Source organism: Ips typographus, linkage group LG1, assembly GCF_016097725.1.
Source record: "Ips typographus isolate SLU linkage group LG1, UJ_Ityp_2.0, whole genome shotgun sequence".
NCBI classification, from domain to species: Eukaryota; Metazoa; Arthropoda; class Insecta; order Coleoptera; family Curculionidae; genus Ips; species Ips typographus.
In genome coordinates, this window is record NC_138422.1 from 4,719,494 (window position 1) to 4,736,867 (window position 17,374).

Below are 17,374 nucleotides of genomic sequence, written 5' to 3' on the forward strand. Positions count from 1 at the left end.
TCTTCGACAATATTATTTACACTAGCTAGCGGCAGATGATATTTTCATTTGTGTCATTTTCTTTTGTTGTGAATAATTACAGGGAGTCCTGGAAAATAGTTATTTACATTACTAGTGTGATATGAGCATTTTTAGTCTCGAGTGGGAATTTGGCTGAGTTTTTTTAATTTGCCATACCACACGGGTAATGTACAATACTTTATCTACAAAACTCATAATTTGGTAATTTTTTACTCTAACTTGGAGTTACGTAATGAGAGATTTTACAACCACTAGTGCGATAATAATTGTTTTGTTGTACTCTTACGGTGCTTTACCACACTAATGCGATAATAGTTATTTATACAGCAAGTGACTTAAATCACTTGGTATTTAGGTTGGTAATTTATTTGCTTCAAGTCTTTGACATTGGACTATAATTACCCATGATTAAAGACTCGAGAAATTTAAATTTGAAGTCGTATGTACAAATAAATTACATGGATGTACAGTTTTAGAAGAATTTGCATAATACTCTGTAGACATAGTGGTAGAATCATCGTTTACACTTTTACCATAATAAACGCCCTATAAACAATATCAGATATAGGTACGACTCTTTTGATTTATTAGCTTTATAAATGTCTCGTTAAAAACTTTTCACAAGTTCTTAAGCATAATAGAGTAAACCTCAATAATGCACAACGGTGAAGCGTTTACAGCCTTTGCAAACCAACAAGACAGCTTTTAACCCATCTTTTTATGACGTTTAGGATAAACTTAGGTAAAAAGCCGTAACTCTTGACGCAAAGTTACCGTTTTACAATTGTAGGTCAATTTGTTGGACTTTTTATAACCGGTGTGCCTTTTTTAAGCCGGGGCTGTTAACTTTTAGGTCTCACTGCTAACAAAAGAGTTTTTCTGTGGATTCGTAAAAAACACCTAACTTTAAGCAATTTTCGGTAACTGTAAAAACGGTTGTTTGATTTTTTAGTTGTTTTTTTAGGTCACGAGAATGTTAGGTAGCTGTTTTATAGGGGTTATTTCGGTTTAAAAAACATCAAGGCGGTAACCAGAAAGTTGTAAATTTTATTAGTTACTTGTCTAATAAATATTTCGCAACTCCATGTCATAGAAATGAATTACTAAGAAATATTGTGGCAATTCACTATGTCATATGTATTGTACCACCAATTACACTAGCCGACAAAAAAAATAAAAAATGTTGTAACACAAAGCTGAATAGAAAAAAAATCCTAAAATGGACCCATATGAATTGGAAAGTACCAAAAAAAAACTTGTAGCACGTAAGATTTTCTTGTTACATTAAACAAACCAGAAGCTAAAAGTGGTATTATAATACATATAGTATGTATTAGAAAATATATTTTACCACTGATTTAAATCTGTATAGCGACTGTATCTAATTTATATTAAGTTGAAATCTGACCATCAAGAGATAGATTTTTGAACCTTAATTGATATTCCAAAATTCCATTTTGGTAGCTTTCACCTTGTGGAAAGAGGTAAAATGTATTTCGAAAAAACGTCATATGAGAAAAAACCTTATTTTTTGAAGCCCTATTCGCAGGTGAAAGGAAAGCCCCAACTTTGGAATGCCCCTGTATAATAATACATCTGGAAGGACAATGCATCATTTTCTACAAAACTAACATGGTTTTGGGTCAGCAAGTTGGTGCAAGACACAAGACCTGAAAAAAGGTTACAATAATAAATAACACACATATAAACACGACTTTCTTAGTGATCGTTTTCTGAGCCCCTACATAAGACTTACTTGGGTTTTTAAAAGTTTTCCAACGTTTCAAAGCTTAGTTTTTGGGTGAAACTCATGGGAATCCATCTTGTGGAGGATTACGAGGGTTTTAATTGCTTTCAACCATCCCCGAGGCACTTAATTGGTTACTTCCAGAGACAGGTCAACGTAAACACCTAAAAATGGGTCGGTGGGTTAATACATTCTATTTTACCTTATGTATTGGAACTTAAGCACAGCTGCGATTTTAGAAGCAACCACCAATACCCCCATCAGCGATCTATCAACATGGTGTGACCTACCAACGGTGCCATGGAGTGGAATAATCAAAATAACCCGCCATAAAACAAAGCAACCACCATCAAAAATATTCCTTAACATACCCTACAAATAGTATAAGGTTTCCCACCGTGTGACATTTTGTACAATTATAATGAGTTAACTGTGGCAACACTGACACTAATTTTCGTGGAAAAAGTTCCCTCCTTTCTGCTCAAGAATACATGTAAAACTTGCTAGTACTGCTAGTAGCATGGTACTAGAAACTAAAAACACATAGAGGAATTCTTCTATTGAGAACGTTCTACCTTATTGCTGTCAAGAATCGAAGTTCCAATGGCTTAACCGCCAAAGAAAAAAAAGTTAACTTTACCTACGTTTTCAATTACATAAAAGACAAAATAGATTTTAGAATCAATTTACTAAGCGATCGTCATACTATGTAAGACAGTAGATAGCTAGAAAGATTAAACATCTCGCAAGTAATCAATTTGAGAAAACTTGAAACTGCAAAGACGTGACTAAATTAATTGTTCATATTCCCAGAACTACAATGTGCACAATATGCCTTCGGGTCCCCCATCGAAACAGCAAACATTCAACGATCCCGTGTTCGTCATCAATCTCTCCATCCTGAAGAGCGTCCTCATCATTTACAAACCGGCACGGTCTATTAATTTAGCGAATAAGTTCTCTTCCAGGGGTAATATAAGACGAAGATTGCAATGCCGTTATGAAGGGTGGCTGCGGACTAAATTTACTAACCAAGGGTCCTTCTGTACGCTTCCAGTTAGCCTAAGGTGTCTATTAAGAAGGTCTGAAAGTGCCCTTATCTGCTAATAATACACGATCGGGGCGCAGTAACAGCCTTGCCAGGCCTAATGACACGTGTTATGGGTTCATGTGATCGAGAAAGTTTCCCATTGATTTTTGACACTTTTCTATTGGTTGTTCCAATTCAGCCCTAAAATAAGTTTATTTACGACTTTCAAATACGCGTAAAAGGCTTTTAAATGCGACATTTGATGTATGGTGAACACTGCAGCGCAGCACAAAAAGTAATGACCTCAATAAAACCATTAACGACAAAATTAGACGCACAAAAGACGGAACAAGTAAAGGAGATCATTGTAAATTACGACACAAAGAGGGTAGATAATTAATGGCTTTACGGTCAGTTACATTACCAGGATTTGTGTAAATTGTTGACGGTTTTTGGCCAGGGTATGGTTTCAATTTTCAACGCTCTCAATGCAAAAATCTCGTTTTATGTGCGGATGGGCTTTGGCCTCGTATTCAAACACCCCCCGTCACTGTTTCATTTTCTCCCAGAAGCAAACAAATTCCGATTTTCCTTAAATTTAATGTGTAAAAAGGCAATAAATTTCATAGCTTTTTAATGGTGTTCACCGCTTCAACGCCTTTTTGTATCAACAAAAATCACACATCTATAAAAGTGGTAGAAAATGTGACACCAGCCTTTATTCCAAGAAGATTGATTCGTAATTAGCACACTCATAAACGTAAACGTTTTAAAGGATATTCGTTTTATTTTTTGGAAAACGTTTTGTGACGAATGAAATGTCCTCGTCACGTGCTCGAGTAATTTAGCGACAATGACAAATTGAGCGCAATGCGATAAAAGATTTATGTACCGGGTGAACCACTAAGAAAAGACTAAATCTACTAAACTAAAACTACAAATATTGCATATTTTAGTTATCGTATTTATTTTTATTTTATCGTTTTCCTTTACCAGTTGTTGAGTATTTTATTGGCAGAAGCACAGAACGCAGGCCATATCACAAGCAAAACACATTGAAACGCATTTAGCAATAAAACACTGAAAAAGTGTTGAAATGAGTGTATAAAGTGATTTAGAGAAATTGTTGAAAGTAATGTTCATCTTTTTAAAAGCAGTAAATATAACCAGATATAACCATAGTTGATAGTTGATAGTTATGTACCGTGAGTCGGCATATTCTGCCCCTGTAGGCCGCCTCAGAACCCAGCTTAGCCAGTTCGTCGGCTTTGGCATTCCCTGTAAAGTCGGAGTGATCCGGAATCCACATCAGGGCAACGCTGTTAGATTTTCCAAGAGTGTTAAGGACTTCATGATGACAGCCCAGGACCGCCTTTGACACAAAGCGACCTGAGGAGAGGTCACAGATCAGCCCGTTCTGCCCAGTCCACTCTCGATGGTGCATTAGGTTATCATTAGGTTAATTAGGTTATTCTACATGAGTTTAACGAGTTAAATATACAATAACAGATGAGAATTAGTTTAATGTTGATTGAAGTTAATAAAGATTAATAATTAAAGTCGATGATGATGATGATTAAGTTAATTAACGTAAAATTCCATTTAGGAATAACAAATTTTGATTTACATATTTTAAATAGAACATCCGGAATTTTCCACTTTTTTGGGATTTCAGTTACATAAAACCATTTTAATATAAATGAATCTTTTAGCGGGTACAGTTTTAAAGAAAATGGCAACTAAATATCTATTTTTTTGAATTTACAAAATCGGACAGCGCACGGGCTCATAAGATGAATGTATGGAAAAATTGTGCATAAGAAATGACATGTGGCATCATGTGTCGACAGTCCGTTTCTAAATATCAATTGAACTTTCTGATGAAATGATTTTGTGACCAATTTGCTAGGGACGTCACATCCATTTCGTAAAACTGACAAATGTCACTTTTTTCTATCGTCTCTTCTTACTGTACCGGGGGTATTTGGAAAACTATCCGTCGTAGAACCTTGCGGCAATGCAATCCTTTTTGTCCTAACATCAACCCGTTTAAAACAAACATCATCAAAATTCATTTAGAAAGCCATGTTCAGTCATTTTAGTCAATTTGTATGGCTAAAATGTTGAAAACCAGTCAAGATTCAGGAAAATTGGCTTAACCAAACAGTTTTCAGTCGTTCTAGTGTATTTTCAAAGTTAAAAATTATCTCACATCATAAAAATTGAGGTCCCGGATTATTAATCAATATTTTTAAACTCATAATATTGGAAAATGGTAACATTTCATGAAAATTGACTTACTGGACCATTTACAGTAATTTTAGTCAATTTTCAACTGCTGACTCGGCGACAGTCTGTTGGAGGTGAGTGCGCACGGAATCTGGCTATCAAATGTGTTATTCTGACGCTTAAACTATCAAAAATGCCAGAATTACTGTAAAATAAAATGGGTAAGAACATCAGAACGTGTGAAATTTCTTCTCTCTTCTTCTTTTCTTCTGGTGATTCAGGAAAAATACTGCAACTTTGCTAATTTGAACTATGCTGTCAGATCAAAATTATCAGAGGGTTTTGAGTAAATAGAGACCTTGTACATTGTTTCTACAAATATGTCAGTGTTCATTGAACTTAAGTACCTGATACTTCTTCATATAAAAAGCATACAAATTTCGGCAATTTGTAAAGAATAGTGGTAAACATTTAGTTAACATGTAAGTTGAACAGATAGTATTGGTGTATTATTTTAACTTAAATTACAGTGATATTTGGCTTCATGACTTTTATATTAATACCACAAATCCCGTCGTAAATCAATTGAACAAAGAAAATCTCCATTAATTATTGTTTAATGTTATTTTTGTCGTGTTTGGTCGGGCCGGTGACAAAAAGGCATTTCAGCTCCAATTCGTTGGAAATGCGGCCCATTTTGGCTTTTTAATGACCGACAGTTGGTCTCAAACAATAAAATTTTAAAACCTGACAACTTGTCCCGTCCCTTTTGTTACCGTTTAGGGATCGGTATGTTCCGTTTCCAACCAAAAATGGAGCAAACGTGCCAAAATATGTTACGTTTGCAATGCTTTTAACGAAATTTAGCTCATATATTCTGGTTAAAAACTTTTCGAATATAAAATTTGTGATTAAAATTGCAGCCGTCTGTGAAGGTTGTCACCACTAAGGTAAACCGAACAAGCCAGGGCCCGACCCCTGATGGATTTAACAACCCCCTAGTAGGGCTTAAGAATTGTACCCCTTTTAGATCATAATAGTGTCAGATGCGAACTAAAAGAATATTCGTTAATTTAATGCCAGCTTTCGCAGCTTTCGTTCGTAGAAGTACAAAGAAACTGGCGCATTAAATTTTCGTAAACTACCCTTAACTCTATATTAACTAAATTTATCATAAACAAACTTCTATGGATGTTAAAATTACTTTGCGGAAAATCATTCAGTCCGCCTCTGTGATTAATCCTTCATACGTGAATGGCAAAAGCAAATAAATAATGTTAGATTGAAATAAATGCAGTGTGAATAAAGGTTGCGACAGCCAATTTTAGAGGGTTGTCGTTAAATGAAGAATCCCTCGGCTGAATTAATGCTGTATTCGCTGTGAATACTCAACGAAAAAAATCACATTTAACTATCCGGTATTCCTCCCACAAAATTCTGTTTTGTAAAGTACGTAGATAACATCTTTTGGTTCCAAAAGCTTTATGTAAAAAAATCCGACCAGATTAAGAGGAAATTAGATATTTGACCTAATCTGGTCTTAGTTTTTTTGCCTGAACGTCTTTAGAATACCAATTGTGCATGAAATTTGCTACCTACACGGAAGTGAACTGCATGACAATTCCTTCTCAAATGTCTTAAAAATACTTTTTTATAGTGTATTGTACTTTAAGTTTCAAATGAAGAGCTTATAGTCTATTCACGATATTTTTGGACCTGCTGCATAATAAAATGACAAGAAATCCTGAAGTCAGACATTTTTTGGTTGTATGTTAAAATTCACGTTGTCACATCTAATCAAAGAATTTTTAATATTATTTATTCACACAAATAAAAACTCAGAATTATATCTCCGTTCGAAAACTCATATCTTTATCTACGGTATACATTTCTCATCTCTAATTTACTTTCGAATTTGACGTTATCAGGTATTTTAGTCAACAAAGAAACCTGTTGTTCTTTGGCCAAAGTTTAAATTCAGAAACTAGTGTGCAAACCCGCAACTGTTGAGTTGAGGAATTTTGAAAGAACTTACATTAGTACATTGCATGGCACTTGACACTTTGGTGGATCAACTTTGTATATTGTGTAGATACAGTGAATTGTATTTGTGGTAATATTTGTCATAAAACCCCATATATTAACTTAAATTTACTATCCTTGCAGCAAATAAAGATGAAACACTAATTATTATTAAAAGGGAATGGCAGAATAGTATACTCTTCAACGAGCAAATGATAGTTCTTATCTGAAATTAAGTATACCACAGTTTACGACAGTAAACCACTTTACTTCTGTGAGAAAATTCCTATTTGGAATTCGCTGACGTGTGTAAACCATCAAGAGTATATTAGATGGAGATAATGCGTAATGCATTGTTCTTACGGTTTTAAGTAAATGCCAATTCGTTTTAACAATAGCAAACCCATCCAGTAATGTTATAAAGTTCTACTTCTAACACCCGTGTTAGTAGTTACGGTGCACACCCAGTAACCAGCATAGTCAGCAAAGTTAGCATAATGAGGTGGCTGACGAGTATAAAATATGAGAGTAGCTCGACTAAATCACCAAACTCTGAGGTCCTCCCCAAGGGGAGGTCACTGATCTCTGGATTAGTCTGGGTATGCCTTCTGTGTAACGGAACGAGGAGCAGTTGGTGCCCAAGTTCAACAACCCAGGAATCAGCTTGAAAAAAGGAAATAGCACGGGCGTGCAGCAAAAGCAGCTGCACCGACCTATCTAGCTTTATTCGACGTGGTAAATGCCCTGGGACACACAGCCTACAATCCCCTCCGTCATAATCCTTGCCATCTTGGAGTGAGGAACATTTTAGCTGTGCATACACTTAATCTAAATAAATTGGATTACCTGTGGAACTTTGTGTATTCATCCTCCCTCTTAGCTACCCCTTAACGTGACAGTATTTTTTAATGTTTTGTTGTTTACGATCCTCTGTTGAACGTTTGATCCTAGTTTCGGGAGTTGGATTATCAATGTCTGGAAATCAAACTTCACAGTGTAGCCAACATTCGCTCTCTTATTCGGATCACATTTTATGTAACATGTTGTATGGTTAACTTGAACCGTTTGGCAGCTGACTTAAGCTGACAGAAAATGTCATTAAAACATCATTCTATAAGACAAAACATAACCTCAATTCATTGCCATCTTGTAGCTCACCCTGTATATTCCTGATTATCATAATGGTGGCTGGTAGACCAGTAGTGCTGATCCGGGGAGTGTCTGTCAAGGAAGTAGAGCAGAGGGGACCGAGTGTGGGAGACCTGTAGAGCTTGGGAGGCGAGAGGCAGGATGCTCCCCCCAGGACCCTTTGGGTCATCATCAGTCATCAGTATTATTTGGTGGCCGCCGCAGCCCAAAATTTCGGGAAACGAGTAAAAGAGAGAAAATGAGAAACTACGGACGAGAATGGAGGGGTAGTTTACTGGCAGTGGTGGAGATGGTTAGCAACGGGGAAGGGATATAGACTGAATCTGCAATGGGTCAGCAGGGAGACACAAGAGCTAAGGAAGGCGGACCAAGGGGCGGGTGACACGGGCGTCTGGAATGGGCATGGCAACCTGTCCTCGTACTTACATCGATTTGGGATCAAAGAGAGTGGGAGATGCGCATGTGGACTGGAGGATGAGACGCCGGAGCATGTGAGAGATGTATGCGTGCTTGGATCTAGAAGAGAAGTGAGGAAGGTGATAAGGGTTAGTGGTGTACTATAGGGGGCATAAGACTCAGAAGAGAGAAGTTTTCTTGAGAGTGGTTTTGTTGGATAACTGGATTAGAATACGGCTTAAGCCCCATATAGGGGTCAGGCAGCTGCCATCTCAGGCATGTCACATAACGGTCAAACGTTTGAAATGCGTCAATTTTTATCTAGGATGTTTTCCTATAAGTTGGATATTTGTCGAAATAATTTAGCGTTGCCGGACTTTTACATACACAGTGTATAAAATTGCTGTACCTAGTTCAAAAACCAAGTGAACAAGATAAAATTAAAAGACCTCAGCTTCGCCACAATTTTATGAATTTTCAAAGCATAATATTCTTTTATCTATAAAACTTTGTTTTGTTATGTAATTGTATCTGTTTAATCTGTCTATTTTGCATGTTGCATACATGAAACAACTTTTTAGAGCAAATTTGACATATCATGCACCTGCAATAGTACTATTGATTACACTTCCTGCTAAATTTACGTAGAAAACCATCATTCATATAGATCGTACGGCGTAAAACCTATTAAATAAGTTAAAATTTTTGGCCCTCCCTTTTGTTTGATCAATACCCATAGCAGTGGAAAACGTGTGTCACCAACTTGACTATAATAGTGTTAAGTTATAGCTGCATATTATAAAGTTTAGCAAACATTGTTAAGATTTTCGAGCTGAGGAATTTCTATCAAGTGCTTCAAGTTTTATTAAAACTGATTGTAAGATGTTTCTCAAGAAGTTTCTGTTAAATCACGATAATCGTGGTAAGTTATTGTTTTAAATAGATTATTATCTTTTATATTATTTGCAATTTTATTACATTTCTTTATATTCCCGTGTATTAATACGTAATAATACGATTTAATTTCTTCACTAAATGGATCTGCGGATTTTTTGAGTATGACATTTAATAACCCTGGTTTTATTTATCTTATATTACTAATGTAATATAAGATGTAAATATTCCTATGTGAGTTTTGAAACATATATTTAAAAATTAACTTTTGTAGATATTTATTTTATTTAAAAATAAATATTGTATGGTATTTGTGTTAAAAGTGCTTTTAAGGCCTTCATGCGAATTGCAGACTGATCACAACTTCCACAGCGTGCCATGAATGCAAAAGGTTTTTGACAAAATTTTGATTTGTATGGTTATATTGGCATCAGCATTGATGATGCACCGGTAAACTAACTCCGAGAACGGTATACTTCAATTAGTTATTTCTTCTTGGTATGTTTCTGTTCTCCAGCAAATAGAAAACAATACGGTACTATGCATCTATTGGGATGAGCTCTTATTATGGAAGTTACTGTCCTAAAAAGCAATTACTAGATGCTTTTTATAGTAAACAAAAATGGAGCAATTGTCTGCATTTACAGTCTTTACTTACTAAGGCCAACAATTTCGTACCTGAAGCATTCATGACGTAAATGATAGTAAGCGAACTTTCCCTGAATTCAAATCTTCTGTTTGTGCGGTTGAAACTAAATTCCTGCAAACTGGAATGAAGAATTACTTAAAGGATGTGCTGCCCTTACTAAAATGTGGTAGTTGAAATAATCAGCAAAAAGCAGGTTATTAAAAAAATTACACTGGACACTGGGTTTGGAAGAAATAAATCTTTAACTGCTTCTTTTCTCTCGAAATGGTCATATAATTTAGATATTCCAATCTTTCCCTTTTCACTTCTCCCAATATAGGCGTTTTGGACACAGAACTACTTTATTTAAAACGGTTCATAATATTCATGAAACCAAAGACAGATAAGGGATGTGACGCAACCGTCACTGAACTATTCTTTGATCAGTTGCCTGTTCTACAAAGTATGTATGTATTGTATAATTAAAAGTATTCATTATTTGTTATGTTATTTTTTCCTCTTTTCTAAATTAACGCACTTGCCTTAAGTATAAGCTTGTTTCTGGTCAATTACTAGACCTTTCAAACTTCTTTTAATTTATTTGTTTTTTCATAAAGACAACCTGCTTAGACATTTTTTAAATATTTAAAGCACGGTCTTAGAAGCTGATGGTAATATTCAATTACAATTATTAAAAAATTTAAAAGTAAAACTGGTAAATAACTGGCTAATCCACCCTATGCAGTTGTATTTAATATTATACGTACGTACCTTCCTAAGTCTCGATACTTAACACAGCTAATTTGAGTTGTGGTAATGATAATAAAACGCAAATCACTTAATTTACATCATTAATTCATTAAATCAATTAAACATAAACTGATTTTTCAATATTAAGTAAAAGGTGAAAAGAGATACTGGAGTGTTGTATGTGACTCACGTGTGGCTATTTTCATACGTCTACTTTTAGATAGGTTCTTTACATACCCATTGTTTAGTAATTCGCTATAAACCATGTGCGGCAGTAATTTTAACTGCAAGATAGAATCTACTTGTGTTTTGTGAGTGAATTTGTTTTTATAAATTGTTAAATAGCCGAACAGGACAATGGAAACTGCCAATATCAACTACGGATATTTCAGAAAAGGAATGTTTACCAATAGCATGTATCATAGACATGTTGGAGGTGGTTGTAATGAAAATTTTTTTAGAAACCAATTTCAAGGTTAGTGCTTTATTTCACTTCGTTCACATTCAAGATCAATATTTTATAAATTTAATAGGTATATGCCCTGTATGTCGTCTCTTCGACAGTTTTACAATAATGTTTACCAATCTTATACCGGCTGAACCAAAATTTGCGTTTAAAACAGATTGACCGTGACTATGATCGTTTTGGTATAACAACATTTAAGCCATCCTACGCAGATTTACTTATTAGCAAAATCTTCACGTGAAAATCATCTTTCACTCGATCAGAACTATGAATAGAAAACAACGATTAGTGCGTGTGTTATATCAACAATAACAAAATGTTGGTTATTATGTTAGTTTTTTGTTGCTGCTGCTACATTTTCCTACAAAGGAAGAACCTATTTGGAAATGGTAACTAAATACATTCTCTGACTTCTTTATAAGCTCACATTGGTATCAAGAGATGATCTAATGGAAAATTCTAATAGCTTAAGATTAAGAAAAAATTGGTATTTAAACAGGGTGTCCCGAATTGCTCTTGCGTAATTTTAACAGCGTATTCTATTTCAAAAAATATTGCTAGTTTACTATACAGGGTGTTTCAGGTTTTACTACCCAAACTTAAACTGTGTATTCTACGTCTGAAAATACGTAACTATAGTTTGCTATACAAGGTGTCCCTGAAAGGTCTTTACAACGCTCTGTCGCAGATAGCTGGGGTCAAAATAAAGCGATTTAGTCATGCCTTAATCCAAAAGTTGATAATTACAGAGCTACAGGGCGGCAAAGTAAACATTTAAAAATAAATTTTTAATCCTAGTTTTTCTTCGGAGTGCTTCTTAGTTCCCCCTCGGAGTCAGTTTGATAGAAGAAATCGCCCCATCATTGATGATACTGCTACCAAACAAGTTGGTCCTTATGTTTGAGACTGCATCACATCACAAAGCAGGTGTTCAGGAAACACCACAGGCATTATAGGAAATAATGCCCTCGAATACTTCGACCGTCGAAGTATATATATTTATATTCCCCTTGGTATCTTAATTATTATAATGACTTGACACCAGGAGCAGGCCATCCTTTACGCAGATGATACAACCATAATTAGAGAAGCTGAAAATGTTTATTTCTATTCAGATTCTTTAAATTAGCGGGTAATGATTAGCGGTTTATTTAAATGGTTTAAAGTGAGTCTCAAACTATCGTCACTGACTGGTTTGTGGCCAACCAGTTGAGTATGAATGATGCAAAGAATCAGAAGCTAATTCTGTCTACTCGTGCCACCAATAATACTCAACGATTCTATCAAAATTCTTAGAGTTAAAATTGACTCAAAACTCTCATGGAAACTAGGTTGAGTGTTGATGAAACAGCTTGAACTTTATTTTTAGTGTTAAAAGAGCAAAGCTGAATTATTAAATCATATCAAACTAAATTGCAATGAATTTCTTGTTAGCGACTTTTCTGATTTTTTATAATTGTCATAAAATGGTGCATTTATCATAGATTTAATATTGTTATATTATCAATTTCAATTACTATTTTGACGTGTGTTTACCTTTTGTTATAAGAACGAATAAATTTTGTTTGTTTGTTTATTCTGCAGAATTCATGGAATATTGTACATTTTAGTCTTTTATTTTTTAAAAATACTTTAGCTAGATCTTTATTTAGGAGAAGTAAACTATGACTACTAGTTTAATATATTTCCCTAACAAATAAATTTTGTGATACATCACAAAATACACCAACTTACGTACGAAACATTCAAACTAGAATGGATTAGGAGCAAATGATTTTGAAAAGCAGTTTTACCTATTTATAACTAATACTTTCTTGAAGTCCCGCCGCTTTTGATTCCTACAATTAATTAATAACTATTTGTGAGCTGGTGTTATCATTAACACCTTTTAGGCGGTAAAAACAGATATTTGACAAACAATCAAAAAATTTTTGGTGACGTTAAACTGACATTAAATTGTTGACAGGAGGAAAAATGTTTCCATACCTCATTGAAGAAAATAAAAGGTCGTCTAAGCCCTCTTCCCCCACACTTCCAACGATGACCAACGAGGATACTAACCATAAAACTGGTGGCAGCCACGTACCAATCCGGCTTCAAAACAGCTTTTCACCAAGATTACAAAGTAAGTGGTTTAGCTAAAATCATACATTTTCTTGCATTCGGCTAATTTCAAGCTTTACAAGTAAATAAAACGTGTATTTATCAAGCATTTTTGCTAGGAAATCAAAGCAAGTGGCCTATATTTTCCTATGACTACACGTCACTTCTTGTTGGCCTACCAATTCAATTTTTCTTTAGATATTTTAATGAAAAATCAGTTCAATAAGTTACGATATATAATATTTCTATAAAACCATATGGTTTGCGGCCTTGGCTGTCTCTATAAAAGGCAATTCTCCAAACAGCTATTATCACCATGTCACTTTCGCAAAATTTATTAATTTTTCCTTTAACCAAACCATAAAAGAGTTCATTGATTTTTGGCAATAATCCCATTGCAGGTTTATACCATATAGTTTAGTGACCGCGACCTTTTGTAAAGACCGCACAATAAAGTGCTATTAAGTTTTTTTGGAATAAACAGAGCCGGATTAAGTCGATGTAATATGCATATAGAAAAAAAGCCAAACTGTCATGTACCAAGCCTGATTCCAAATTTGCGAACAACCTATAATAGGCAAAAGTTACAACAGTAGATTTAAAAAACCTGCTATTCTTCATAAAGGGTAAAGGTTGGATAATTCGGTCCGACCCTGAATGAAAACTGAAAAACTTGTATAGGCGACGACGGTGCTGGTTGGTATATCCAGTCCTAGTTTTCACTACTGGAATACTATTGTCTCCAGAACTCTCGTGAATGCCAGATGGATATACAATAAGATACAGTTCTTCTATAAAATTTATTTTCGTTAAGTTCCATATGAATGGCAGGAGAGCAACCAAAAAATTGAACAAAAAATGTAAGTTTTTTTAAACTGCATATGCATATTTTGGTTTTTTTGACATGATTTTCATTTCATTCATTTTTCACAAACTTTCATCACCTGCTTGTTAGTTCGTTCATTTTTTTATATATCATAATGTTATATCGTAAAAATGTCTGTATGTGTAAAAGGTCAGAACTAGCCAAAAATGTATACTTCTTTTTCTTCTTTCTTTCTAATATGGGTGTCCATATAGGTAGGCTAATGCCTGTTTTGTCCTATTATTCCTCTGACGTTGATGTCCAGCACTCTTTCCAGCGTTTTGGAGGTCTCCCTTGGGTTCGTTTTCCGATAGGATTGTTTGTTTTTGCGACTTTTACAAGTCTGTTGACTTCCATTCTGTTTACGTGTTTATTCCAGTATTTTCTCATCCGTTGTCTAAGGTCTTCGCTTCTGATTCTGTCGTGTAGTGTTTTTCCGTGTATACTTCTTATTATTTTCATTTCAACCGTTCGCATCATTTGTAATGTTTTTGATGTGTCTGGTCTTGTTTCGGCTGCATACGTTATGACAGGTCTGATTGTCGATTTATAATACTCTTATTTTACTGTTTATGTTGAGGTATTTGTTTTTCCACACAATGTCTCTAGGCATCCTGATATTCGAGACGCATTCATAGTTTGTTCTTTGACTTCATTCTGTAGATTTCCATAACTTGTTATCTCAGCTCCTAAGTATTTCAACTGATTTACTTGTTCTACAATTTTCTAGTCAATTTGCATCTTGCTGGCCCTTTTGATGATACGAGACATTTGGTTTTGTCTGTGTTATTGTCCATATTTAATTGTTTTGCTGATTGATTAAAGGAGTGAAGTAATCTCTGTAGGGTGTCTTCAGAATTTGCAATGAGCACCGCATCATCTGCATAGCAGACAACATTGACTTTTTTGACAAACTTAACTTTTTCTCTATGTATTATCGACTTTTGGACTGAGGTAAGTTGGGTTGGTAATACTTAGAGAAACAAAATAACTCACGATTTAATTATTGCCGTCGTACCAAAAATTGTTTGCACTTCTGACGTAAAACATTTCTACGCCTATTGCGGGAGTAAAAAGTGAGTTTTATGCCCTTAATACAAAAGTAATTATTATCGTATTTTAGATTCAACGTCACCCCCTCCCAGTCCACCAAAATCGCCAACGCATAAGAAAGGCTCCAGAAGCAGACGAGATTCCATATACGACTATAAGTCGGAAGCTGCCAAGAAAGTGGAACAGATCGCCAAGAACCGTGACGAACGAAGACAGCGACAGGCTGACGAAAAGGCACAAAAAGATATGGTTATGCATCTGGAGCAGAACAATCCCTACTGGGAGTTTGCCCAGATGATACAAGAGTACCGAAACGGTCTAGAGTTTCGACCGTTAAAAGAAAACGATCCTGTAATAGAAAATCAAATTACGGTAATAGATACGTAACGAATTAATTGTTTACTGACACATTATTTTATAAAATTGTAGGTATGCGTTCGAAAACGGCCGTTAAATGACAAGGAAAGACGACGACAAGAAGTGGACGTAATCTCAGTGAATACAAGAAACCAGTTAATCGTCCACGAGCCTAAGCATAAAGTAGACCTCACTAAATATTTAGAAAATCAGCACTTTAGATTTGATTACGTCTTTGATGATTCCTGCACTAACGACATTGTTTACAAATTTACTGCAAAGCCTTTAATCAAAACCATTTTTGAGGGAGGAATGGCCACTTGCTTTGCTTACGGTCAAACTGGTTCGGGCAAAACGCACACCATGGGAGGAGAGTTTAGAGGAAAGCTACAAAACTTTAGGAATGGCATTTACGGCTTGGTGGCTATTGACGTCTTCAAAATGCTCAACCACCCGAAATACGCACAGAAAAACTTTATAGTGTCAGCAAGTTTCTTTGAAATCTACGGCAAGCTTGTATTTGATTTGCTGGCTAAAAAACAGCGTTTGAGAGTGCTGGAAGATGGCAAGCAGCAAGTGCAAGTAGTGGGACTTACTGAGAGAATGGTTACCAAAGTGGAAGATGTGATTGATTTGATACAAAAAGGCAGCTTAGAACGCACTTCAGGGCAAACATCCGCTAACTCCAACTCCTCTAGATCACATGCAGTGTTCCAAATTATTCTACGTAAAGCTGGTTCAAGAAACATCGAAGGAAAGTTCTCGTTAATCGATTTAGCTGGAAATGAACGTGGGGCTGACACTAATAAATCAAATAGGCAAACCCGCATTGAAGGGGCAGACATAAACAAAAGTCTACTCGCCCTTAAAGAATGTATCAGAGCTTTGGGAAGAAAGGGCGCACATCTGCCTTTTAGAGGAAGTAAACTTACTCAAGTATTGCGAGACTCATTCATTGGCGAAAAATCTAGAACTTGCATGATTGCTTTAATCAGCCCAGGAAATTTTTCAGTAGACCACTCTCTCAATACATTAAGATATGCGGACAGAGTCAAAGAACTAATAGCATCAGAAAATCCAGATGATGATAACGATACTGGCTACACAGAAGAAGACAATGATAATTCAGAAGACATCGACGAAGATATGCTTAAAGACGAAGAAAGGCGTCTGCTGATATCATCAATGGAATGGGAAGTTTTGGAGAGCAATAGACACGTGATTGAAAGCTGCGTATACTTCCATAATATGGCTTGTGATCTCTACAAAGCTAGTCAAAAGAATGGGTTCGATAAAACACACTACGCCACCACCTGGAAGAATTTACTTACTGAAATTATCGATATCCAGAAAACAGCACTATTGAAAGCTAACGAGTTTTGTAGCGCGCTGGATGGTCGTATGTAACTTATAGGTTTCTGTACTTCAAGGTTTTATTTATTTATTTCATACTTTTTATGGCGAATAATTTGTTTTAATAAAATACAGATCTTTTACAATTTTTCTTGTTAGCCTACAGTGTCGTGTTTAAAACGATATTTAATATTGGAAACCGTTTTGGAGGTACAAACTTGATGAAATAGAAGCAAAATTGCGACGTATTGGTCTGATTAAAAATAATTTGGTTCAATAATGTGTTAAATTGGTAAGGTTTTGCAGTTATA

The 17,374-nt window shown here is 35.3% G+C and overlaps 1 protein-coding gene and 1 long non-coding RNA gene across 4 annotated transcripts; one reads left to right on the plus strand and one right to left on the minus strand.

Moving 5' to 3' along the window:
- Positions 1–1,091: 1,091 nt before the first annotated feature.
- LOC145740094 (uncharacterized) lies at positions 1,092–11,020 on the minus strand. Of its 2 annotated transcripts, XR_014181339.1 has the most exons (4): positions 10,888–11,020; positions 1,778–1,932; positions 1,545–1,691; positions 1,092–1,492 (listed from the first exon to the last, which is right to left on the minus strand). It is a non-coding gene; the product is annotated as an uncharacterized LOC145740094 (long non-coding RNA). The 2 variants fall into 2 exon arrangements; XR_014181338.1 differs by having other exon boundaries at positions 1,092–1,691.
- Positions 11,021–11,201: 181 nt separating this feature from the next.
- On the plus strand, positions 11,202–17,209 carry LOC145740089 (kinesin-like protein Klp10A). Of its 2 annotated transcripts, none has more exons than XM_081995440.1 (4): positions 11,202–11,341; positions 13,299–13,457; positions 15,424–15,725; positions 15,783–17,209. In XM_081995440.1, the coding sequence occupies exons 1-4, from the start codon at positions 11,224–11,226 to the stop codon at positions 17,115–17,117; spliced, it is 1,914 nt and encodes a 637-aa protein (XP_081851566.1). In that variant the 5' UTR covers positions 11,202–11,223; the 3' UTR covers positions 17,118–17,209. The 2 variants fall into 2 exon arrangements, with proteins under 2 accessions (XP_081851566.1, XP_081851567.1); XM_081995441.1 differs by lacking the exon at positions 11,202–11,341 and adding an exon at positions 11,523–11,721.
- Positions 17,210–17,374: the final 165 nt, after the last annotated feature.

Bases quoted from the DNA above. Each gene is read 5' to 3' on its own strand.
- LOC145740089 (XM_081995440.1), top strand. From the start codon at position 11,224: ATGGAAACTGCCAATATCAACTACGGATATTTCAGAAAAGGAATGTTT. The intron at 11,342-13,298 runs GTTAGTGCTTTA...AATTGTTGACAG, and splicing joins TTTTAGAAACCAATTTCAAG to GAGGAAAAATGTTTCCATAC. The intron at 13,458-15,423 runs GTAAGTGGTTTA...ATCGTATTTTAG, and splicing joins CTTTTCACCAAGATTACAAA to ATTCAACGTCACCCCCTCCC.